The sequence below is a fragment of the Esox lucius genome, chromosome 5, assembly GCF_011004845.1.
Source record: "Esox lucius isolate fEsoLuc1 chromosome 5, fEsoLuc1.pri, whole genome shotgun sequence".
NCBI lineage: Eukaryota > Metazoa > Chordata > Actinopteri > Esociformes > Esocidae > Esox > Esox lucius.
In genome coordinates this window covers 20,894,230-20,920,236 of record NC_047573.1, presented here as the reverse complement: position 1 = coordinate 20,920,236, position 26,007 = coordinate 20,894,230, and the positions used below count along the sequence as shown (strand labels likewise).

Sequence of the window (26,007 nt, the reverse complement as noted above, 5' to 3'; positions counted from 1 at the left end):
CGGACGTACTCTCAAGTAGTAGTGATGCGTTTCCCCCTGCTTTCATACACACATTTGTAACCATTTGTCACGCTGGTTTGGTTTCTCCAAGAGTATGGACCCAATTAGTCTTTGATGAGTACAAAGTGCAAGTTGCTTTTGCTCTACCACCCAGTGTTACTAAATGACATTGACTAAGTTTTAAACAAAATTGGACCATTCTGAACAGATCATTTTCCAGGGGTGGTTTCTTTTTTTGTCAGAGGTTTCTTTCTTCCTAAAAATAAATTGACATCAAGATGAGGGTAGTAATTTCTGATTACCGGGTGTGTCTTTGTCTCACTTAGAGAAGTACCACATGGAGACAGTTGCCTGTTGCATAAGACCAAGGATACTCACTCAGTTTGCAGTTTACTTGTTCTGCAATACATTGTATGCATTGATCCCAAAGAGGAACTGAGAGACCAAACTCTAATAATGTTTAAGGTTTTGCATGACATGGTATTGTATGTGAACATTAAAGGCACATAAGCATTACATTCATTATTTCATACATCATTTATTTTGGAAAAATATTTAGTTGATTTCCGTCATGGGCAACAGCAATAAAACAATTCCAATAGGTTCTATACAATGCTTCTTAAATACATTTATATTGAAAAACAAAGTCACGTTGACCTGAAGTGCCTTATATACATTATACATATTTGAAACAAACAAAATGTACTTAAATTATGTCAAAATGAACTCTACAAAAGTACAAACAAATGGAACAAATAACACAATTAAATTAAAAAAATACATATTTGAAGAAGGCAAAAAAACAGTATTTTAACAAATTTGAAGGCAGTGTTTCTCCCTCTCCAAACCAATTCAGAAGACTGGCTCAAATGCTTTACAAATATACACTGCAGTTAGTGCATACTCATTATACACAGTAATTAACTCAAATGTGTATGTTTAAATACATATTGAAAAGCAACCCTCCATACATAGTGCAATGAGGTATAACTGTCCTCACAGGCAGTGCAACAAGTCCATATTGGGCACGTTCCTGGGAAACATAACTTGTGAGAGCGCGGGCCAGTATGGTCCAACCATCCTTTATCTGCAGTCACTGTGCTTTCTTCAGTCGAGAACCAGCTCATTCTGAACATCACTAACAAAGTCTTAGTCCCACAGCAGCAGTCACTTAAAGGGAAACCTTCCCTCTGGTTTTGAGCAGCATTTACCGGAGTAAAACCTCCCGTAGAGAAGACGAGCTACAGCTCATTGTGGCGTTACACCTGGGGAAGACACCAAATGGAAATGGTTTAGTACTGAGCTATTCGCAGACCACTCGAAACATGCAAATAAGCAGGAAAGTCTTTGTAGTGGCGCAAAAGTGGCGACTCACCTCAGTCGCAATAATACATTCATCTTTCTCGTCTGATATGACGTAGACTGACTGGTACTTTGTGTCGCTGCACATCGCATCCTCTGCATGTTTATTTTCTGAGGTGTCACTGAGAACACAAGAAGGAGGAAACACGTTAACATGGGCATTCACTAAGACTTGTCACACAGGCGTGACTCCTGTTGGTGGAACGTCATTTAACCAAATATGCACATATTCACCTCTTTAAATGTTTTCTGTGTTTGTCTTCAAAATCACTGTCGGAAAACAAGGCCTCGGAACTCTTCGCTTCCCTTTTCTCTTGGTCCTCTTTCAACAAATCCTCGGGCCTCAGCTCGTGAACGAGATTACAATCCACTGAGGAGTATCGAGACTTGTAGCCGTTCTTCTCGGAACCGCTGCCATCCGAGGGAAAGTCCACCTTCTTGTTGGTGTTCTTGACCCCGGCCGTGCCAAGCATGCTGACAGAGAGTTCCTTGCCGGGCCTTTGACAGTTGTTGGCCAGATTGTTCATGGTCTCGCTATCACTGTAGTTGTCTCCCTGCTGGCTCATCCGCTGCACCTTGACCCGGACGAAAACCACAAGCACGGCGCAGCCCAGCAGGAGCAGCAGCGCCAGGATAATCCCGGCGCACACCGCCGTCCAAGGGAACTGGCCCTGGTCCTCGTCGTCGGAGTATCTCTCACCAGCTCCCTCCAGCGCAGGCTGACCCGGGGGCTGCTCCGGCAGCAGGAACTGGCAGTTATGACCGCCGTAGCCCGGCACGCAGGCACACACGTAGCGGTTTTTCCTCTCATGGCATGTGGCTCCGTTGTGGCAGGGGTTGTGCTCGCATTTGCTGATGGGCGAGCTGCAGTTCTTGCCGGCATATCCAGGCGGGCAGGTGCAGGTGTAGTCGTTCACACCGTCCGTGCATGTGCCCCCATTCTGGCAGGGGTAGTTGGCGCACTCATCTTCGTTATCCTCGCAGTTAGCCCCGGAGAAGCCCTCGACGCATTGGCACATGTAGGCATTCACAAGGTCCACACACTGGGCCCCTGGAGACAGTACCAAGATACGTTAAAGCATCTGCTCTCTGGATATGTCGACTCACTCTGAATGCAGACATTTAGCTGGTGAACTTGGAACTGAAGAAATGCATTTCAGCTTACCATTGGAACATGGGTTGGAGGTGCAGTGGTCGATCTTCTTCTCACAGTTGAATCCGGCGTAGCCGAGAGGACACTGGCAGAAGTAACCTCCTTCGGGGTTGTCTGCACAGCGTCCGTCGTTGAAGCAAGGCCCATCTGCACAGGTCATGGCGCTGAGCTCACAGTTGTTACCGTAGAAGCCTGGGGGGCAGGCACATTTGTATGTATTCTCTTGATCCTGTCAGAGGAAAGACAAAGCACTTGCTCAGCTAAAGTTACAACTCCCTAACAACCTGCCATTAACTTGTTATCAACATGCTACATTCACCACGTGGAAGGCCTGCCAGTTCTTGCATAGCAGAATCCCAAGCTATGGGCAATTACATCACGGAGGAATGCTTTCTAATGTAATTAATGAGAGGAAGCTCGGCCAAAAACACTTACAGTGCAGCTTCCCCCATTCCGGCAAGGCTTGTTGGAACATTCGTTGACCTCAATCTCACAGCTGGCCCCAGTGAAGCCGGGCCTACAGGAGCAGGTGTAGCTGCCCTGGCCAGTGTTGGTACAAGTGGCTCCATTCATGCAGGGTTTGTGGTGTGTGCAGTAGTTGAGATCTGAAACGGACAATGGCACATGTGGCTTAGCCTTCAGAGACCGTACTGTGATACACTGGATGTTTCACGACCCGCCCATGGGCAAAGAAAGCCCCACCAGTGTTTCTACAGCGTTTGGATTGTGGTGTCCTGTTCTCCCAACTTTACTGGTATACTGGCCACAAGGGCATACTGGTGAGACTATGCTGTCTTAATGAAAGTCGGAATGTGGTGGAGTAAAAGGGAGACTGTGGGACTCACCTTGGTTACAGAAGAGACCACCCCAGCCTTCCTGACAGTTGCACTGCCACGGCTGCTGGCAGGTGCCATGAAGACAACCTGGGTAGCGGATGCAGTCGTCACAGTAGCGTCCACTGAAGCCAACTCTACACCTGCAACCATACATACAGCGCAACCAGTTAGACATCCGGCATTTGAAGCTATACCAAACTGTGATCCTGTTGACTGATTCAACAAAGTGAGACGGACAGGTCTTTTGGACTTACTTGCATTCCCCGGGCTTTTCACAGAACCCATGCTCCTCGTCACAACCAGGAAGACAGATCGCTGCAATGAGAAAGACCATTACACGTGAATCATGGGAATCTAACTCATTGAACCAAAGCTTCTTTTCAGATGGGCCCTTTTCAGTAAACACTGGCTAATTCATTTCAGTGGGCTGATGGCCCCATTAGCCGTTACCTAGAAAATATGCTCCCCACATCACCAGGGGGACCAACATTCTGCTTAACACAGTTGCTCTCGCACAAAAGATTCACACACAAAGGCTCCTTTTTTTTCCTAACTATGGGTCAGAAGTCCCTTTTTTTCTTTCTGCTCATACAGCCCCTCCCCTTAATGTCCCCGAGTCGGTGCAGATAAGAGTAGACAGCTGGTGTACATGGTGCCAGTGCAGGACAGCTGCTCCATTGTCTGCTCTCACTCAGCAGCTGCCCGCTTCCAACAATACCTCACCGCACTAAGCCAATCAACGCCAAGCGCACTGCCAAGTAGCCAATCAGGCATTACATTTAATCTATGGCACGCGTGTGATTATTCGGCAAACTTCTCTAATTTAAATTCGCCTAAACAGTAGCCTAGACGCCTGTTGCAACCCACATTTTTGAAAAGTTAAATTATTAACTAATAACACTAAATATTTTCGATGAAAATTAAACATATCTACAATGATTTTGCAACAGGAAATAAAACGGAAGAACAATTGTAGGTAGGCCTATGGGCAAAACAAATGTAGAGACAATGTGGCGTACTCACATTCTGTGCAGTAGGTTCCTTTCCATCCTGAGTTGCAAATTATCTCGCCACGTTCCCCACAGGTGAAGTGACCGAAGGCATCATCCCGTGGACGGCAGAAGACAGAACAACCTTCCCCGTAGTAATGCTCGTCACAAACAAATCGATAGGAGTACTTCAACTCTGTTCTTCCACCAGTCTGTAAATCAGAGGACCACTCATCTCCCACGGTTAAATGCCTCTGGGTAGTGAAGCGACTGATAAGACGTTCTGGGTTATCTGGAAATGATGAAAACAAGAATATAAATATACTGTATATAAATAATTAATGATTCCCGATTAATTTAGTGACACATTGCGTTATATAGAATGTACCTGTTGAAAGATCATCGATTGAATCTGTGCGTATGGCCTCGATGATGAGAGAGAATGTCCCCTATAGAAATAAAGGAAACAACATAATGAACAACTGTGGAAATGGTTTATAAGACGCTGACGCACCACAGTCCATAAAATCTCAGGATAGTTCACATGTGAAGTTGCAAGGATTGCTTCTATAAGGCTTAATAGAGGTGCGCTACCTTTAGGTTTCACACTAAATTCCACCACCTTCACACGGCTGTAAAATGAAATGTTTCGGAATTTCACGTAGCGATGCCAATTATGTGCCAACTATGAGGATGTGAAGTTTCCCACCCTGGCAGCATTTGTTATACGTGCCCACATCCCTCTCCGGTCCCGTTATATAGGCTTAATTTATATACAACCGTTAGAATAATGACGTTGAAGTCCTAAAAATGACCAAGATAAGTGTTATATTGTATATCAAGATGCGCTGATACTCACCGGCCACGTGAATCCAAAAGGAAACGGAATAGGGTTGGCGAATGCTTCTGCAGTTGTTTCAGGCACTTGGAAGGAGTTTGATCCGAGGACCGGAGTAACCGCACTGCCATAGGTACAAGGGGGTTCCGGTGAAACATTAACTTGATAATGCTTCAAGCAGATTCTAAAAAACGTTTTGCATTCGCACTGTTGAACCCCGGAGACTCCTTTGCAGCAGTTTGTATTGCCTGACACTCCTTTCTTGTTAAGAAACTCTTGTAACTTCAACTCGAAAACCCCTGAACAAAAACCCTGTGAAATAAAATGCATGTTATGATTACATTTGCGTTCTATATTATTAAGTTTTCGACATGTATACATTATTAATAATACAGTTCAAAAACACAAATCAGTTTGAAATACAGTAAAAATCGCAATACCTGGCATATCAAGACACAAAGGATGACAGCTATCGAGAGCGACTGGCGTCCCATTGTGCTGAGAATATTCAATAAATAGTTAAATGTCCACAAGCCAGGGCAATGTATGAATGACCCAGCTCAGAAATTCATGGAGAAAGTTATTTTCCGTTAACAAAAGTCCCACTTAAAAATCCGTACGAGGTCTTCAGTAGTCTTGAATGGAATGTGAGTTTTGTCTAGATGCTTCTCAGTGTATCTTCATTAACAGAATTTACAGTACAATGTAATCCTCAACAGTGGAGTTGACGAAAAATCCCAACGAAAAATGCGAGAATTAACTCGAAATTCCGTGCCAAGGCGTAAATTCCAATCCAGTTAGGCTATTAGATATTAGCCTACAGTTCAACACAGCTTCTGACTCAAAGGAGACGACCCAATTATTAGGGTTGCTTGTGTTTTGTTTATTTCCTCTTGATTGATAATGAGAAAAAATGGTACTGATCCAAAACACTTCCCCAATGCTTTCTAAGTTCTTTACCCTATGTAACTATGCGTGTGTCTGATGTCCCAGTCAGCCTGCCGCCGGTTATATACAGACTGCGGCTGCTAGGGTAATGAGATGCAAATGAGCTACTCCCCAATCTGGCTCGAGCTGTCACAAAGGGACACTTTTCCAAACCTCCCTCTCAAAAGATCGCCAAATGGTCACTGAGCTGTAAAATGTGCAACCCTTCCCCATGACACAAAACAAAACATTCTCATTTACATTCCAACAAATTTTATACCTCAAGAATCCTTTACATCCCTCTCTGACATAAACCTCAAATTACATCACAGAACTTCTCCGCACCGTATGACCCATAGGCTACTGTCTGTACCCGCTCTAAACAGAATACTTCTGCAATGATTACTCCGATAAAATACCATTTTCACCTTTTTCATTAGCTTTGCATTACTCTTTTCTCTTGATTGTTGCTTTTTATTTAATTTGTAGTTCATTTTTACCATAGTTTGCCTACATAAACGAATTATTTACTTCATTGACCTTAGTTAGTCTAATCACAATGTAAAACTAGTGGTCAACATTAATTTGCATTTCATCAAAGTGATGTTCAATGACTTAATATATTTTTCCATAGCTCATAAAAAACTTTCCCAAACACGATATTATTGCGCTTTGCGAATGTGGTTCTTCACTTGAATGAGTTAAGAAAAGTTTGCGCATCAACAGGTGGATGTTTATTTGCCTTTTCTCCAGTGTATAAATGCAAAAATATTGTATTTACTTAATAGGCACATAGATTTTCCTTCTTACATTCTTACGCTGGGTAGTAAAACCTTAGCTGGTGTGTGTCGTTCGCGTGGCTGTCATTAAGGCACTTTGTTATTGTGCGGGGGAAGAATAAGTTTCGTCTTTGTGCTCTCAGCTGTATGGTAATTCAGTCAGCAGCACCTGCTCTCTCCACAATGTACTAGGGAGAAAGAGCTCCCCTCGGCGCACGCTGCCGTCCCTACAACAATGTACTCGGTAAAAAAAAAACACGTATAGATTGCTAAAAGTCCACCTTATTGGGGTTATTTGAGTTTTAGCAACAACAGAGAGTTTGAACTACCCTATACAATTTGGTAAACTGTCCATTGTTTTTCATTGCAGAAACTTTTAGAAACACATTTGTGTCATGTAAAAGAGGACATAATTTGTACTGGATGCTCTAAGCTGATTACACTGGCTCGCTGGTGACACTGAGAGAGAGAAAAAGAGAGAGAGAGAGAGAGAGAGAGAGAGAGAGAGAGTGTGTGTGTGTGTGTCGGGGTGTGTGTGTCGGGGTGGTCTTAATATAGGGCGCTAATTGAAACGGCATTTCAATTTTTTGGCGGGTGGCAGCAACGACATTTTAATTTTTGAGCGGCTTTCCAAAACAAGGAAAGCATTGATCCCGTGCGCAATTACGCACATTTGTTTACTATGTCTTTATGGGTGTAATGTCAAACATATGTTTTTGTTTTGTTTATAATCCTTTATAATCATCAAAATATGAATAGGTGCATACCTTTGTACCCTAAGGAAAGGCGAGGAGAGAACATTTAAACACTATGACTAATGCCATTATTCATGTGTCTATGGCCATGTAACCTATTTGTAGATCGAGTTGTATTTAACCAGTTGATGCAGTCCACTCAATGGAGTAATCCCAATGCTGATGTTTTTTGCAGGTCTTTGCAGTCTCCGCAATTCCGCGTGCTTATGCGTTCACCAGTTCCCCAACCCTTCTATCATCATACAGCCTACTATCAGGCATTTATTTTATTGACGTGGCACACATTTCTCGATTACTTCAGCAAAGCGTAACCGAAAGGCATGGTGAAATCCTTCAGAATCATGCTCACTACACTTATTCTTTTCAAACATAATTTATGCCACGCGATTCTGTCTTGGTTAAATCAAGCAGAAAGCTCCTTCTTCGAACTCCCCCATCTTTCTGAAGGTGGACTATGGGGAGACTGTTTAACTTAAGTGTTTCTATAGGGGGCTGTTGTACTTTAACTCCTGCCCACCAGTAGCTCCAATGAACAAAGGAGGGACTCGAGGTCTGACTATTCATCTTTTCTTTGCGCTTTAATTTTCATTGATTTTGAATACAAGGGGGAGCCCTTGGGGATTCTATCTGAGGGCACGACACGCCTTTAGACGCGGACAGCCCCCCAAGCCAACCATCTGCTCCTCACCAAATGTCGTTTTTCCCCAACCTAAACTGCATGTCTCTACTGTTTCTCTACATATTGCAGTCTTCATCCAAATTGGACTGGAAGCATGTTTAAGAGGCTGCAACGGTATGATGCTGACCATATGGTTGGGGAAGCCAGAACTTAGGTTTTTCGGAAAGATTGCTCGTGGGAACATAAACACTGTGAACGTCACACCATTATGACCAGATAGCAACTCAGGCGAATAAGCTACGTTACCGCCAGACGTCTAAAACTTAATAATCAATTTATGACCTTATTGGGAGTTTGTACAATTAATCTTGTTGATCGATGTCAAAAGTCCAGTTGACCTGGTACTATTCAACTAGAGTGGAATAAACATTTAATTGGTTGTACATAATATATTAATGTATATTAATTTGAACAACGTCGACATACAGCGAACAGAGGTTGTTAGTTTTGTCAAAGACAGACAACAGGTGCGATGTGCTGAGGAATCTCTGTTCTCTCCATCACTTCCCTCATAACTGGACTTGAGTTCAGACAGAGGACGGGGGTTGTTTAGTGCGCTGAACCTCCAGGCCGAGATTTATTTTAGGACAATGGGTCTCTCGTCGGCATCCTGTGTGATGCTGCAAAGGCTTGTGCTGATTACAATGATAAAGAATATGTCGCGTGGCTCGATTGCGTCCAGATGATGGATAAGCAGTAGTGCAGCATCACCCCATGACGACAGACTCAGGATAGCAAATCTGCTGGCTTTGGCCCTACCCCTATTTTAATGACAATACCCATGTGCTTACCTGTGATCCTATGAACGACACGGGATTCATTTGTCTTCTAGAAGTACGATTACTCAGGCAGCTGCTCTGTGAGTGGACATGGACCCATTTCAAAGAGAACTTTTTTGTGCCCTGTATTGTTGGGGTCATGGGGGAAGATTGGGGTAACTTTGAGGCCTATTTCTGCGTGTGTGTATGTGCGCGTGCGTGCGTGCGAGTGAATGCATTCTTTAGGATTGTTTTTTACCGCTGAGCCACTCTTGAATTCTTTAACAGAGTGAAGGGCAGTCGCGTGCTTTGCGTAGAACATCTGCCTCATTTGTGTTTTTTTTCTTGTGTGTCAAGCTTGGCTGCTAGTGGGGGGTGAAGAAAATCAATAAAAGGTCAGAGGTGATCCAAACGGCAATATCAAGATGTAAGCCCAGGCCATACAATCATAAAATCATTGATTTACTGATTACTACCTATGGGAGCCATTGAAGGCTTCACTCTAAAATAGTTTGCATTGATCTATGAACTAAAACAACTTTTGAGTTCATAGAACAACTTTTGAGTTCATATGAACTTTTTTTAGCTAAATACATTAGGATAAAATATTGCTATGACTTTGTATGTTCTAGTTATATTTGTTTCCCAATGGTTGCTGGTACGAATTCTCTGGAACACTCTTAACATTAGTTATATGTCGTAAGCTTAAGTGCTCGATTCTCGCACATATATTTAAAATTTTTAACTTAATGTAGCTGTCAGAGTTTACAAAATTGCATCACTGCCACAGAAAACCAACCACCATCGCTATTTCACATTCAACTAAGCTCCAGTGCTAGAATGCCATCAAGACGGTTGTTAATGAGCCCCTCACCCTCAATTCCGGACCAAGGCAATCTGAATTACGACACAACGCCATTCCATTCAATGGAGGATTTAAACGGGGCGGTGCCCCTTTAGAATGGCTCCCCACGTCCCTGGGAGCATCTGCCCAGAGATGAACAGATGTAGGCACCTGCGGTGACAGCCTGCATATGCTACATCCCATTCACACTTTTCAAGACTCTGGCCACAATAGAAGATAGACCTTTGTGTGCACAGTAATATAACTCCTGGATGATCTATTTCTCCGCAACAGCAGTAGACTTAGCTACATCTATTCAAGAATATAATAGAAAGTTAACCATATTCACTATTTTAAGCTCATCCTTCAGCTTTATTCCAAAAAAACTTTAACAAAGGCAACTTTTTTGCAGCCACCCTGAATAATACAGGCTAACCTAATTTCAATAAACGGTTTGAACGTTCGGTGCAGTTACTAGAACAGGCTACTTTCCCCACACGCTTTACTACGGTGAGGTCTCAGAAATGTAACCAAATGCACTAGATTTGAATTACCTTGTTGCAGAATGTTACTTTATAAACGAAAAACAATGTATCCCCTCCGCGCACGTGTGTTTTGTTTTTGAGCTCTTACGTGGTGACGCAACTCAGCGTCCTGTTCAAAACAGGAAGTAATATTTTTGCAGCGGTCTGCCGAGGACTAGCTATCATAAATGTTGTGAGGTATGTTAACGCTAAAAGCCACATTACAGCAATGGATTTAGTGCACGACGCACACATTGGCTATGGTGATTGCAATGCTTTGAATGCCGATACACTGCAAATCCGTGTTGCTGTCCAAGACATGAGTTGGTTATGGATAGCCAGCTAGCTAGATGCAGATGCTGCAGCCTCAAAGCGAGTGAGCTTGCATCTTTGATACTGTTGTGAAAATGTTCTTCCCTTAATATTCTTTAAGCAATTTTTGTCAGTTATTACCTAACTTACTTGAATGTGATACATGGACTGACTGGCATGAGCAAGAGTAATATACTGCGCCACTTTAAATAGCCTTCTTAGTAACGTCGATAGTCATTTAAAACGTCTTTTATTTTGTTTGTGTTTGAAGAAATGGGTGTAAAAGGACTGCAATATTTTATAGAGACATGTTGTCCAGAAGCTTGTGTGATGGTGGACCTCCGGGAGATGGCAAGGCAGCATGTCAACAACGGGCACCAAAATGGTGGCAGCACCATTCCTACTCTGGTAGTGGATGGCATGGCCTGTCTGAGACAGTGGTACAGCTGCCAAGCCTGGGTGTACGGTGGCCAGTGGAAAGAGTTCATGCATTGCCTGGAGGAGTTTGTGGCTGCATTCTCGTCAGCAGGCATACGACTTGTGTTCTTCTTTGACGGGGTAGTAGAAGAAGGCAAACGGGCCGAATGGGTGAAACGGCGACTGAGGGTCAATAAGGATGTTGCCAGGGTATTCCAATATTTAAAGAGCCACGCTCAACAGCCCAATAGGGAGCTTTTCTGTCTCCCATCAGGGTTGGCTACCTTTTCTCGCTTTGCTCTCAAATCCCTGGGCCAGGAGACCTGGTGCTCTGTCCGCGAGGCCGATTATGAGATTGCCAACTTTGCCGTCCGTCACAACTGTATGGGCATCCTGGGGCAAGACACAGATTTTATTATCTTTGACTCCGTCCCTTATCTGTCTGTGAGTCAGCTGAGGCTGGACACCATGACCACGGTGCTGTTTTCCAGAGACAAGCTGTGCCACGCCCTGCGTCTGCAGAAGGCAGAGCTCCCCCTGCTTGCATGTCTCCTAGGTAACGACGTGGTACCAGAGCAGCGGATGCAGCGCCTGCGTAGGGATGCCCTCGCAACATATCGGAGGAAACATCCACAGTCTCCGCCTCAAGGGGAAAAGATTTATGCGGCAGCAGATTTCATTAGGAGCAACCAGTTGTCCATAGTGGGAAACCAGGGCGTCAGCCCTGTGTCTTTTTCAGATAGAGAGGCTCTGGAGAAAGCAATACAGTACTATCTACTTCCTGGTCAACAGCCACTATGGGAAATTCCTAACACCTCACCTCCCAGATCTGTGTGTGTGATGGAGGGCTACTTGAGTCCTGCAATCCTCCAGGTAATTCAATGGAAGAAGCAGGCATTCTGTACATTGTAAATCCCCAGTAACATAAAAAAAAAACGCAGGTAAGATGTTGTTTGTTTTTAATCCTGTTTTTTAGGCAGCCAGAGAAAAACACATGCGATCTGAGTGTTTTATGGAATACAATGTACTGTATGATGGTGTGGTGGAATGCAGTAATACACTTGAAGACATGGAGGATACTGAGCTCACCCCTCAGGCCATTGTGTTTCAACCCAGTAGAGAACGCATTTATGGCATTCTGTTACCCACACATCCAGGTATTGTATATTACATGGTTAATAACATGTATTCTGGTGATTCTTATGTGGTTATTACAACATTGCATATTTATCTGTCAGTTTTAAGACCGGACATCCCTCTCAATGAAACAGGTTTCCATATAATGTAAATCCATAATTAACGTGTACATTTCTTGCCTTTCATCATGTGTCTTCAGACAACGGTGAACATGCGCCAAATGTTAAGGAATGGTTTGTCTTTCCTGGAAACCCGCTGAAGGAGCCCAGAGTTGTATCTCCCATGCCTCTGAACCACTCTGGTGTGTTGTTAATTCTTAATACAAATGTAACAACTCATGACTAACATGAAGTTGCTCGCATGATGCAATGTGCCATAGATGGAATGCTTGCCCATTGAAAATATCTGAGATCTTCCCTATTAAGGTGTGAAACCAGATTTGAAGGTTTTATGGTTTGGGAAGGATCCTGAAGCGACGTGCCTCCGCATCGCTACCTTTTGGGCTGTATTTGAGCTGGACGAGTTCTCAGTGGAGCAGGGTCGTATGGATGGCTCTCTGTTGGCTGTGCTGTGTCTTGTGACCTACATGGCCATACAGGTGTGGAAATGCCCTTGTTTTAGTGTGGATCTTTTTCTGTTTGTTTGGGGGGTGGCCGTTGCCAACGCATTTACGTCTGCTCATCTCAGGGAACTGTTATCATCAAGTGAACCAGTCTCCTGTCTGAGGTTAGGTTTTCTCACTGATTCGTCATTCTTGATTTGCGTGCTTGTTTTTAGGTCAGGCACCTCTCGTTGGAAGACATAGATGCGTATCTCAGCCAAGCTATTTGTGTCAGGTACAAATCACACGCAGAACTGCTTCACACAAGGGTGAGTACAATTTGCTCCTTCAATGTCCTTTAATGTTGCATTTTTTTGTACAATATAGGTACTACATAAGATAAATAGCAAATGACATAAGGTATGTGTTTTAAGTAAACATCTAAAGTCATAATGCATTTGCAAAAAGTCAACCTTATTATTCGTGATTAATTAAGCTTTTAAAAAGCTTTGGAAAAAACGAAAGTGTTTTTAGAACTTTTGAAAGGCATCATTTTTACTATATACACTGTCTTCATTCTGCTCATCCAAGTTTCACATTTTCCACACCGCGTCATGTGAGGGCAACCAGCCAATGAGCTTGGAGTGTGGAGCACATGACCATATGGCTCTTACCCAATCAAGGAAATAACTGCCAATATACCATCACTTAATATAACCTAACATAGCCCTCATCAGAGTGTGCGCATGTGCGGAAGATGACTGGCTGATTGCAAATGGCAGGTAGGGAGTAAATGGCAGGTAGGGTGCAGGAACACTGATTTATTTTGATGGGAGTGGAACCGGTATTGAGTTTTGTTTGTGGACTCCTTATGATTAAGAGCAGTCCCACCCTGATGTCTTCTGACTGTCTGGCTCCACACCGGCTGGCATTCTCCGCACATTCTTACTTGAATGAGAAATATGTGGACATATTCATCTCTAACCAAACCCACAACAAGAGAATAGGCTGTAAGAATTGCATATTCAAGAAGTCTTTTCCCCCCACTATGCAGCATGTCCCACAGAAGGAGACTCGTAGTTGACTCTCGATATACAAAAAGATACAAGATCAAAAACTGCTGAGGGGGGATAATTTTGGGTCGCATTGCGACATTCCTGGCCAAACGGCTCTAATTGTGGTCTGAACCTGAGAGCGATGCTCTGGCAACGGTCTCCGAGCTGTCCCCGACGCTGACCACAGCAGCTATTTGCAGCGTCCCACCCTAATTTAAACCCTACTACGCCTGCTATTTCTGCCCCGGACGCCCAGAGCGGCAGGCTGTTTTCCTGGGCCAGGTTGATAGCGGCTCCCTACGGTAGAGATAATGGATGATAGCAACAACAAATTAGAGCCTGGTTGGAGACCTCCAGGAAGCTACCTTCTGATTTATGGAGCCTCCATAGCTTCCTCTCAGCATCAGTTAAAGCTAAAGTTTCCCTTGTCTTGTCAAGTCACTGCTCATTTCAGCTTGTTTCTTTTCCTCGGATGTGAATAAAAATCTTGACTTACTTTAACTTGGAGGCTGAGAGACCTGATCTTTAAAAATGTTACATTTTGTCAAGACTGTGGATTGTTGGTTTTGCCACTATCATTAGTAAAACCCTATTCAAACACATATGACTGACAAATAACTTACCCACACTAAACAAAATATATACACAACATGTAGTGTTGGTCACATTTTTCACCAGGGTCATGACCTGTAACCAACTTCAGTGGGGAAATACTCACCGTTGATGGCCAATGGCACACTGGTGAAGTGTTCTCTTCCTGGGTGAACCCAGGTTTGCACGGTACCGGGTGTATGGCGCTGTGTGGGCCAGCAGTTTGCTGATGTCAGTGCTGTGGACAGAGTGGCCCGTGGAGGCAGCAGGCATAGACTACGGACAACTGTAGTTCATCCAAGGCAGTTTGAATGTGCCGAGAGACTGCGATGTCATGCCATCCATCCACCTCCATCACCTCATGTTTCAGCGCGATAATCTGCGGTCCCGTACACAACTCCTGTACTATAAAAATGGCCCAGTTCTTCCATGGCCTAAGTACTGTCCCAGACTTGTCAGCGGTGCTCTGGTTTGATGTGCCAGACTGAGTATTCCAGTTCTCATCAATCTCCAGCAATTTCTAAGTCATTGAAGAAGAGTGGGACAACATTCCTCAGGGCCCGGTCAACAGCCCCATCACCTCTATGTGAAGGAGATGTGTTGCGCTGGATGTGACAAATGGTGGACACCAAATACTGACTGGTCTTCTGAGCAACTCCCCAACCTTTTGTATAAAGGTATCTGTAATGAACAGCCGCAAATCAGTATTCCCAGTCATGTGAAATCCGTAGAATAGGCCCTACAGACTACAATAGATTTGTCATTACATTAACTGTAACTCAGTAACATCCCTGAGATGTGTGTTCTGTTCGCTTTTTTGTTCAATGTGTTTTCGCATATAACATTGTTTCTTGTCGTCATTGAACGTTGTTGTTTTTTTCAGCCATGTGAGCGATGGCTTCGGTCTGCTGTGGTGTGGTGTGTGTGTTTGTGTGTGACTCGATGCAGGGGTGGCGACGGCCTTCTGCTGGACAGATTAGTGTGTGTCGGCTTGCGTCCGCCTCTTGTACTCCGGGGCTCTCGGAGCACCTGTTGCCCCACACTATTGTTGCCTCCCACCAGGAAGGACACTATCACATCTGCCTTAAAACCCAGGGGAGGGGAGGGGCCGACGGGGGGGGGAGGAGGGGTGGTTAACAGGGGGGAGACAGATGGCAGGAGACTCCGGGGGTAGCCTGATGCTTCTCTCCCTTTTCACCCTCTCTCATTCTCTCTCTAATCTCTCTCCCCCGCAGTGCTTTCTCATACCAGGGGAATGTCCATTCAGCCTCGGGGCTGAGGATCTGAAGATGCCACTGCATTAGGAAGCTGTTGGGAGCTAGCATTCAGCCTTCAGCCGCACGGATAAACCCTTTCATTCAACCGCAAAGGCTAAAAATGAGAGTCGTTAGACCCTTCCCAGTTGCTAGTAGTGCAATGAGCCGCTGTTCGCCTGGGGTTGTAGAGCCAAAAGGGGAATTGCGGTGCTGATTTAAAGATACACACTCTCCAGCGAGTGTTTTCAAGTGTGATGAACTCAAACGCGGAGGAGTGCCAGTTCTTACTGATGTTCTTAGGCATCTGGTTGGAGGAGATTTAAATGTTGATGCTTTGGCGAAGCTGCTGCAGGGCAGCTGCATCCATATATTTTAAGAAGTGGGCCTTCCCAACTTTAACTTCTTTACTGACTGTGGCTCCATGGCTGTAGATTAGCATTGTGGCCTCAGGATTTAAGGAAAAACACACCAATTTATGGATAAAAGGCCAGACTATATTTAGAAAAATGTTCAACGAAAATTCTAACTGGTTTGCTAATTGGCCAGGCATCCCACACATAAGTAGGTATTTCCTACTTTTACTGCCTCGTTCAACCAATAAACAGGAAATGTGTAGCCGCACATTGTCAAATTACAGCATGTGTCAAATTGGGGATTTGGGAGTGTTTTGTTCAGAAGCAGTGTCCCTGGAATGCTCAATTTGCTGGCGGCAACTTCCTTCAGATTTATTTCTTTGTTTGTTTTAGCTAAAGCTGTGTTTGGGTGGGGAGCAGGTGGCAGGCAGGTCTCTGGGCTGTCGTGTTTGACAGGGTCTAATCAGCCTTGTCTTATCTTCTATGGGCTGACGTCCCAGGTGAGACCTTAGGGTAAATACAGGGAACATCTGCCCGGCACCTAGCTAGCTGCTGTTCTATGGCTCCTACCCCAGCCTCTCCTGTTCTATGGCTCCTACCCCAGCCTCTCCTGTTTTATGGCTCCTACCCCAGCCTCTCCTGTTCTATGGCTCCTACCCCAGCCTCTCCTGTTCTATGGCTCCTACCCCAGCCTCTCCTGTTCTATGGCTCCTACCCCAGCCTCTCCTGTTCTATGGCTCCTACCCCAGCCTCTCCTGTTCTATGGCTCCTACCCCAGCCTCTCCTGTTCTATGGCTCCTACCCCAGCCTCTCCTGTTCTATGGCTCCTACCCCAGCCTCTCCTGTTCTATGGCTCCTACCCCAGCCTCTCCTGTTCTATGGCTCCTACCCCAGCCTCTCCTGTTCTATGGCTCCTACCCCAGCCTCTCCTGTTCTATGGCTCCTACCCCAGCCTCTCCTGTTCTATGGCTCCTACCCCAGCCTCTCCTGTTCTATGGCTCCTACCCCAGCCTCTCCTGTTCTACGGCTCCTACCCCAGCCTCTCCTGTTCTACGGCTCCTACCCCAGCCTCTCCTGTTCTACGGCTCCTACCCCAGCCTCTCCTGTTCTACGTCTCCTACCCCAGCCTCTCCTGTTCTACTTCTCCTACCCCAGCCTCTCCTGTTCTACAGCTCCTAACCCAGCCTCTCCTGTTCTATGGCTCCTACCCCAGCCTCTCCTGTTCTGAATGGCTGAGGATCCTTGTTTGGGCCTGTGTTGTCCTAAAGTCCTACTCTTCTATTGGGGTCATGCCAGGCGGTTAGGATAACACATTGTGCAACGTACCTGTAGGAACATCTTCAACGAATCTGTGGGTCTTGTCCGGTAGTGTGGAGCATTGTGTTTTCTATCCATTCTGTGTCTTCTCCATCTTCCCTGCAGGTCTCTCACGTGGAGCCCCGGGCGGTTCAGCTGGGATCTCTTTTCGTCCGAGGGCTGACCCATCTGTTGGGTGCCAACAGCACTTGTGGCTGTCCCTTCCCCATGGAGCAGCTAATGCCCTGGAACACCTTTGACGGGCTGCTCTTCCACTCAAAGTACCTGTTGGCTCACTCCGGGAGGTCACAGGAAACGCTGCTGGAGGGCAATGTGAGTCAGTGGTCACAGCGGTTTGACTGATCATAGCTGTTAGCTACTGTAACAGCGGCAACTCGTTCCTCACACTTGAGTTCATCTTTCTCCTGTGTTATGTTCCAGATGGGACTACAAAAGCAACATCCAGACGTTTAAAGTTGTATTTTTCAAACCAGTCTGATGACGAGTTTGAATAAATAAAATACAATACAATAATTAAAACAGATTTCAGGCACGAGTCCAAATCTAAACTCATATCTTCGTCATCATCCTGGTCTTGTAGGGGCCTCCAGGGTGGTAAGACACTTCACTAAAGGGAAGATATGCGTCACCACAACCTGGCTACGAAGGGCAATGCACAATGAGCATAATACCATTCAGGTCAGGGTGAGGTAGGGCCAGCAGAGTATTCTTTGTCGCATTGCTCTCTAGTGACCCCTTGTGGTGGGCTGGGTCCCTGGATGCTGACTGAGGCTGACAACTGAAAGGCTTTTCCGATCGTTGCCTCTCCAGTGCCTGTTGGGGAATTGCTATGTACCCTGTATTTACCCTCAGGTCTCACCTGGGACGTCAGCCCGTAGAAGATAAGAGGCATAACTATGATTTAAATACTACAACATTGGGAGGACGTTTGTTAAATGTAAATATTATAATAATGCATGTCATGGGAAACTCTTAATTGTGGTTTGTTCAAGGAGGCGGTATTTTTCTTACTTTATCTTGGCACGTCCTGTTGTCTAGGATTCCTGGGTGTCTCTATTCCGTTCCCTCAGAGAGCTGGTCCTCGGAGCCTGCAGTAGGCGTGGCCGGATGATCCAGTCCAGACCACGAACAACGAAGCCCGGTGAGAGACACATCATCTGACCAATAAAACATGCTGAGGTCCGGGTGCGGTTGAACCACGTGCACCTCGACCTACTCAGCTCAGTTACTGGTTCACCTCTCTTCAACATATCTACAAAACCCATTTTTATTAGCTTTTACTTTTTGCGTTTAGGTTAGGGCTAAAAGTGCCATGACAACAAACGGTTAACAAAAGAGGCTTTATATTATCCCCTCCGAAATTATCATGCAATGTTGGTTGAGGCATAGACATGGCTACTCTTTGGCACGCTGGAAAAGACACAACCTATCATTATTATCCATATGTTCTGAATAAAATGGAAGAATGGTCGTTGAGAGAGAGAAGGCGTACTGTATGATGCAGGGCTGTTGGGGGATCAATACCCAGCAGGCTCTACATTCAACGTAATAAGATCCATCTGAGCCTCCGTCTGTTGGAAAGGTTCCAGTGGCAAATCATTTTGGCTCCTCAAGATGCTTTGTCATAGCAAGAATAATTCAGGGTTTCTTTTTATAGGATGTGATCTATATTAAGTAACATAACAAGACAACCAAATTATAACGTGGGGGCCTTTTTCCAAAGTCCTCAGCCCCCACTGCTTTCAACTGGTATCCAGAGTCCTGTGGTTCTCTTTGGAAATTAAAAGAACCAGGACGGCAAAATTGGCTCCATCTGTTTGCAGTCTTGACATTGAAGAACGCGTGGAATATGTGAGATGAGTTGTGTAGCTTAGCTTGGGCTGTTCTGATAGTATTTGAGTCAGTGTTTCGTAGCCTTTTTCTGTCGGCTCAAATGCTAAGAGCTGCCGTTCCGCACGCCACTGTTGAACTGCGCTGTTACTTACCAGTTTCTGATGCGCCTGTTAGCTCAAAGGGGCACTGCTACACTACTTTGACCTCCCTCGTCAACCTACTGTTTTCGCCTACATGACTGCAGATGGCTGGTTGTTTTTTTTACTGTGTCGTATGAGAAGCCCAGGAGGGAGAATGTTCTGAGGCACTGGAGCTGGCGCACCTCGTACCAAACACCATAAACCTCCTGGGATTACTTAGGCCACCCAATTCTAACGTACAGTCAAAGAGTAACTGAATCCTTTTGTATGTCTGCCTGCTGTATATATAAAGCTACGTGACTAGAAATGAAATAAGTTTTAAGTAATGTCTTGTGCATGTCAGTGCTTATAATGCCTATTCTGTTGTTGACCTTTGCATTTTCACAGTTCTTCCAGTAAATGTTTTTGTAAAATGTGTTGTATGGTTTTCTTTCAATTTTAAGTTTTTGGTTTGGCATACATTTCCAAGAAGAATCTCAGTCTCAAGCGCGACTGTGTTGAAGTGAAATTGCCTCTGGTTTTATATATACGTATTTTATAGTAAAACTGTTCTACAAGGGAAAAAATCCTCTCAAGCTGCTAGAATATTGAGTTCCACTGAGGTGAAAAACATTCTGACCCTAATAGCATAATGATGCCCTCTAATCATCTGAGTGACAAAGTATAAACAAGACAAATTCAGAGCTGTGTGTGTGTGTGTGTTGCAACATTTTTGAAGTTTTTAAGTCTTTTTCTTGTATTCTGCCAGCTAAAAACAACTGTAATCCATTTATTCAGTGTAGACATAAAAAAGGTATGTCTTTAATTTATGTCTCCTACTCAACCAGTAATCATTACCTCAGGGTTGTGGAGAGATGCTGGTGTTGCTTTGGGGAGCACAGGATTTTATGGTTTAGGTTTGGAGGTTGATTCTTAACGTTCCTTAATGTTTTGCTTCCAAACATATTTATACCAAGAGCCCGGACCTCACAATTTAAAGAGTATTTAAATATTTAGTGTTGTGTTATCCTTAGGGGAGCATGTGAATGACGGAGAGCAGTGGAGGGGTAGAGGAGCCCCGTCAGGACGGCGTGATCCCCCTCCTCAACACAACCAGGCCAGAGGCTCCAGACCGCAGGCTTGTGGTAGGCTACAGATATGCCACTAGCTGCTGACGGCTGGAGGCTGCCTGGGGCAGGGCGGAGCCACAGGGAGATTCATTTCAACTGGCTAAAAACAAAGCCACAGCCACAAGATATCATCCTGTTGTTTCTGAAATGCCTACCAGCCAGTTGGCCCAAACTGTACAAGTTGTTTTAACTGTTTTATTTGCTTCTTATACATATAATATATTCGTATTGCTCGTAATAAATTATATTATGTTTCTCGCAGAGCATGGCAGACAAAGATCTAGGCATCCAGACAGGCAGAGATACCACCTGGCTCCTAGGTAAACATCAGTGTCCTTTATACGGTTGTCTGAGCGACATTGCGGTTGTTCAGCTTTGCCTTGGAAAAAAAACAAAACACGTATTTGATTCCTCTCTCCACTCTGTTGTCGTAGGTGGCAAAACCCCCATCCGGATTACCCCTGACCGTCAGTGTTGGACGATAGAGAAGGGCCCCTGCTCCAGTGAAACCAATCCACCATCCTGCCTTGTCTCGACACTCCTTTAAAGGTGTCCTGTTGTTTCGACCGGCACAGCTCAGCTAACTCAGGAATACGTGTCAGATTAGACTGACTTTAGAACGCCTTTTCTTTTAAATATATATATTTTCGAAAACCGCCCAAACCGGCGATGTTGTTTCTTTAAGAAACATAGCTCACCTCACAGTGAGACGTTGGTTGCGAAAGGACTGCAGTGACAGAAGATGTGGGGAGCAAGCTGAGGGAAAAGGGGCTGCTGCTGACCGCGATGCATTGTAAAACTGAGGCGAGGGAGTGTATGAGGTGAAAGACGACCTGTGGAAGCGAAAGAATAAGTGTAATTGGTCTTCGCACCTGAAATCCCAAATGAAGCATTGTCATAGTGAAATAAAAGAAGAGATGCCTGTCCTCCCTTTACTGGAACGTTTGCAAAGAGATGGTGGAAACTGCAGGGGTGGTCAAGTTACTCTAAATCTGAGCAAAACCTTAAAGACACCATTATAGGGTTATAAGGCTTGAGTGTCACTTCCAAAACATATATAGACATGTATACTTGAATTTATTAGCAGTTTTATCAGTAGTTATATTTGCTTTACACATTAAAAATAGCATTTCTGAAATAAAAGGCCCTGATAAAGGGCCCTTTCAAATGCTGTGGAAAGCAACCGCCAAACTCCACTGATTATCGCATATAATGCGTCTCAGCAGTGACCGGTGCTGGGCTTGCTGTGGGAGAATCTCCCGGGCGACCCGTGTGGAGAGAGGGCTTGGGTCTTCTGGTGGCGGGTGATGACATGCACGTGGTGCCAAGCTGGGCCCCTCTGTCCTAACAAGGAGAACACCTGCTCCAAGTGCTAATTCACCGCACTCTCTGGCCCTCTGCCCGACTCACAGATTTATAAATAATGAGCCGACGTTCACAAAGGTTCACAAAGGTCAAACCAGAAGAAAAAAATAATTAGGTACATACTTATCATTGGAATAGTTAATAGTTAAGCTTTTTTTTTTTTTTTCACTGTGATAATTGTTTATAACTAATTGAAGAGGGTATATTGGGAATATGTTCCTGAGATGTGTCTTTAAATATGATGTATGTTGATGATATGGCTGGGTGACTATACAAACAGCTTTTCTCTTCCTTACTGAGCTGCATCCTCACAAGGCCAGTGATGAATATTCAGACCTGGCTAGAATTAGTCCTTGGTGATCTCTTACCTGTCTATTTGGTTTGGAATCATTCCAATCAGACATACAGTAGGTCATGCAATTGTCTGTGAGCTCATTGTGACGTGTACATTTTTTATGACAGATAAAGGAAGTGGTGTGTTTGTTGTCAAGTTATTTATGACTGATATCTGTTAACGATGTTGATATGGATAATAATACGAATCATGACAATTAAAGGTATGTCATTGGTCAGGGGTGAGTTGAAGGAAGGCTCATTTTAAGGTTAGGGTTTCTTTTTTAGATAAGAAGCTTGGTCAGTCAAGTCTTCAAGTCTTCAAGATGTGATAACACCTAACTCAGTTTGTTGACTTAGTTTGTTTCATCGTCAACCAAGAGAAGCGATGGCTATAGTTTTATAGTGAAGCTATACAATATACTATTCCTCCACGGGGCGTCATAAAACAGACCAGAGCGGAAATAGGATATGGAGAAAGTTCCACAGCTCAAGTGGTCAAAGCACAGCTCTTTCCTCTCTATCTACAGAAAATGAAACACATGCTGGAATTAAAAACAAAGCTACATATAAACAGATGACTTGACATTGGCAGCAAAGCAACCTATAAGCTGAGCAGGAAATAGAGCTGATTGACTGATAAAGAAAAAAGAGGAGAGAAAGACCGCCTTGTTGATACAGTGGGGAGATCATTGGGTTCTTCACGACACTGAGGTAGAAGGGCTATAAAACAAGCTACACTGATGGATGTCATCCACATGTACAGTGAAAGTCATGTGATGTCACCAGTAAGAGAAACGTTGCAGACCAGAGCTCCACAGGATCTATTGTGTGATCTGACTTCGGAAGACGACGGTGGATTGACGGCAACAGTTCTCGGTTTACATGTTGAATACCCATTTGGGATTATTATGATGTGAAGATGTGGCAACAAATAGCCTAAAAGTTATAGGTGGAACGTTTGGTGGAAGATTGCAGGTTCTAATGAGCAGTTTTGGAAGAAACCTGAGTCTAATAAAAAATACATGTGCATGTTTAAAAGCAGCCTAGGAAGAGGATAGGGAGCAACAAAGTCAACAACAACAACCCATCGTTCGTTTTGAAACTCGCAGTCCCCAATTACCCGTTTAATTATGGCAATGCCCTAATGGTAAATATAGGTTCCTTGTCCCAGAGGCACTGCGGTCGTGGTCAAGGCCAAGTGGGCCAGAACTGGAGGTGCCATGAGGGGGCTTCGGTGGCTGCCTGCGAGACCAGGGCGGGTAGGGCGGGGCCCACCCATCCCCGTGGCCGTACAGGGAGCGAGTCGTCTGCTGTGCGGCAGGCCGGGGTAGAGACGGGGGGGGGCAGCGGTTCTACCACAGGAACCAGAAGACTTGGCACGATGTCATCTCTGTTTCCTCTGTGGAACGGAGGGATGGGTGGGGCCTGCAGACGCAGTGGCACGGCCAGCCTTCCCAGAGCCCCGAGACCGCGCCGCACTCAAAGAAATGAAAGCCTGCACGCGGCTGTTTTCAGTTTGGCTTTGTGTTGTCGGTGGGTGTGGGAAGATGACGGGAGGAGGGGGGGTGGGGGTTTGCGGGAGACAGTGATGATTGGAACATGTGCCAAAAGACGTGGGGCCAATGCTGCAGTGGGCTGGCTGCACACAATGGTCATTATCAAGGTGTTAATTACAACTACCCCTTAGTTTTATATTAAGGAATAATACACAATATGTATGTAAAAAGCTTATTGTGATGATAGCAATAGGAGGTAAAATTTGTCATGAATGTTGATAGAAGCCTCAATAGGACCACCTATTGAAATATAGTTTCAGAACAAGAAATGACTGGCTTCTGTGGATAGGACTGTTTTACTACAATAGTGCATTGCCAAAAATTCCAAGAACCAAAATGAGCAAAAATAGCTGGGGATATTTACAGCTAGAACTATAAATAGACACCTTTCTTTAAAAAGTCTGGGACAGGTCCCAGATTTGTTGGTGCCGTATTTGTGGACGGATCCAATAAGGAAGAAAAATAAGAAAACCAGAAGTGCCCTGGCTGGATGTTGGCTTATATTTAGTGGGTTTAGGTGAGTGCTACTCTGCCTTATGGTGCATGTCAAGTAGACAGGACATACCAGCCCTGCAGCCTTTAACCTTCACCGATCACTTGGTTCTCTTTGGGATCAAGGCCCATATAGAGATATTACTTAGAGACATTTACTTGGACATTTAAATATGAATTGTCTTGAGAAAAAGCCACAGTGGCCAGCACTGAGCACAGCCTATCCGACATCTTTCTGACGTTATTCTGATGTCTCATTGTGGTCACCACGTTGCAGTGACGTTGTGTGCACGCTGGGTAGTTGATGTTAGTATGACAAAAGTCAATTTCCAGGATGCTCTTTTGCCTTTGAATGTAGCACACGTCCGTGGTACATGAACCATGTATTCGCAAAGACCAAGAGAGTACATTCTTAACCAACCATGGGAATGGGTCCGGTTCTATCCACCTCTCAGGGCTAATCTCCCTTTGTGGTATATGTAACAATGCAGCACCAAATGAGGAGGAAATGTCAGGTTATGTTTCAGTGCCAGTCTTCTCTCCACTCTCCATCTGTAGTAATAGCGGTGCTTATTGGAACATATGCTGCTTGTTGCGCACCCACCATCTGTTGGCTGAACTGATGGAGTGATCCTGTTGCCAGGGCACTGAGGCCATTCAGTGAATTAACCCTGCCTACAAACATTTCCTGCTCTGGTTTTTGTGTTCCTAGCACATTGTTTGCTACCGCGTTTTACCTTGAGCCACAAAAATGGTTTAGAAGACAGTGGTTCTTGTGAAGTGGCAACCTAACAAGAGCGTTTAATAGGATGTCCTAATCCTGCTTTCATGTCAATATCAGGATGTAGGTCATCAAACCCCATTTGGCTAGCAGTATTATCCAATGTGTTGTAATAGGAAGGTTTGTTACATCGCTCCTAATAGTGAAAGCCTCTTTGATAGCCCCTTTACTGGTTTTTCCCCCATGTGAGTCTGGCTGTTGCCTGTATAGACCTAAGCCAGGTGTAGTCCTCAAAGGAAGGTCATTCTCAGAGAGGGAGAGTTTGTGTGGTGCACACTGATGTGGTGTACCGTTGAGCCCAGCCGTGTCTGATTTCTGTTCTTTCAACTACCGTCACTCCAGTGAACCTGAGAGACAAAGGAGAGAGGAGCCCCCCGACACAAAGGCCCACAGGAGAGAGTCAAATCACTTGAAACCCAATCCTCGAGACTTATGCCGCATTTTGGCCATGTACTTTGCTCTCGACTGTATCTAACTGATGGCATATTCTCTTCAGTCAACTTCGGTCAAAAGATTTAAGGAACCCCACCCCACTCTCCCTGTGCCCGTACACCTACCCCTCCTTCACTGGCCTGGTGGCCATATGTCAGCCCCACGCGTGAATTACTGTATCAAAGTCACAGATCATCTCCAGGGAGAAGTTCTCAAAGTGCCCAAAACTCTTTGGGTAACCCTGTCTGAATGAATGCAAGGCCAACGCTATGGGTTGCAGCTGTGACTTGCTGAAATGCTTTAGACTAATTGAACCGAGCAGTGACGGTTAAAATGACATACTGTCGGGGGAAGATGTTATTCAACGTGCAAGGCAGAAAGTCAGTTGGTCTGTAGTGTGATGAATGTGAGGATAGAACCTGATATTTTGTACTATGAGCTACTTCTCACATATATAACTACAGCACCTCATCGCCACACAGCTCTGTGGAATACTAACAGCAGGTAAAAATTTTAAAAAATCAGTTTTTAACCCTTCTA

The 26,007-nt window shown here is 44.7% G+C and overlaps 2 protein-coding genes across 2 annotated transcripts; one reads left to right on the top strand and one right to left on the bottom strand.

Annotated features, from left to right (window-relative positions):
• Positions 1-518: 518 nt before the first annotated feature.
• On the bottom strand, positions 519-6,238 carry dld (deltaD). The gene is made up of 11 exons (XM_010888692.4): positions 5,619-6,238; positions 5,200-5,490; positions 4,729-4,789; positions 4,375-4,632; positions 3,606-3,666; positions 3,361-3,491; positions 2,951-3,120; positions 2,528-2,744; positions 1,597-2,413; positions 1,376-1,484; positions 519-1,265 (listed from the first exon to the last, which is right to left on the bottom strand). The coding sequence occupies exons 1-11, from the start codon at positions 5,670-5,672 to the stop codon at positions 1,260-1,262; spliced, it is 2,175 nt and encodes a 724-aa protein (XP_010886994.1). The 5' UTR covers positions 5,673-6,238; the 3' UTR covers positions 519-1,259.
• Positions 6,239-10,588: 4,350 nt separating this feature from the next.
• On the top strand, positions 10,589-22,360 carry fam120b (family with sequence similarity 120B). Its single transcript, XM_010888691.3, has 10 exons — positions 10,589-12,046; positions 12,150-12,330; positions 12,510-12,611; positions 12,736-12,908; positions 13,088-13,180; positions 17,529-17,735; positions 18,462-18,564; positions 20,410-20,520; positions 20,768-20,825; positions 20,940-22,360. The coding sequence occupies exons 1-10, from the start codon at positions 11,030-11,032 to the stop codon at positions 20,968-20,970; spliced, it is 2,076 nt and encodes a 691-aa protein (XP_010886993.2). The 5' UTR covers positions 10,589-11,029; the 3' UTR covers positions 20,971-22,360.
• The last annotated feature ends 3,647 nt before the right edge of the window (positions 22,361-26,007 follow it).

Bases quoted from the DNA above. Each gene is read 5' to 3' on its own strand.
- dld (XM_010888692.4), bottom strand. From the start codon at position 5,672: ATGGGACGCCAGTCGCTCTCGATAGCTGTCATCCTTTGTGTCTTGATA. The intron at 3,492-3,605 runs GTAAGTCCAAAA...GTATGGTTGCAG, and splicing joins GAAAAGCCCGGGGAATGCAA to GTGTAGAGTTGGCTTCAGTG. The intron at 2,414-2,527 runs GTAAGCTGAAAT...TACTGTCTCCAG, and splicing joins CTCCAACCCATGTTCCAATG to GGGCCCAGTGTGTGGACCTT.
- fam120b (XM_010888691.3), top strand. From the start codon at position 11,030: ATGGGTGTAAAAGGACTGCAATATTTTATAGAGACATGTTGTCCAGAA. The intron at 12,612-12,735 runs GTGTGTTGTTAA...TTCCCTATTAAG, and splicing joins CATGCCTCTGAACCACTCTG to GTGTGAAACCAGATTTGAAG. The intron at 18,565-20,409 runs GTGAGAGACACA...TGTTATCCTTAG, and splicing joins ACCACGAACAACGAAGCCCG to GGGAGCATGTGAATGACGGA.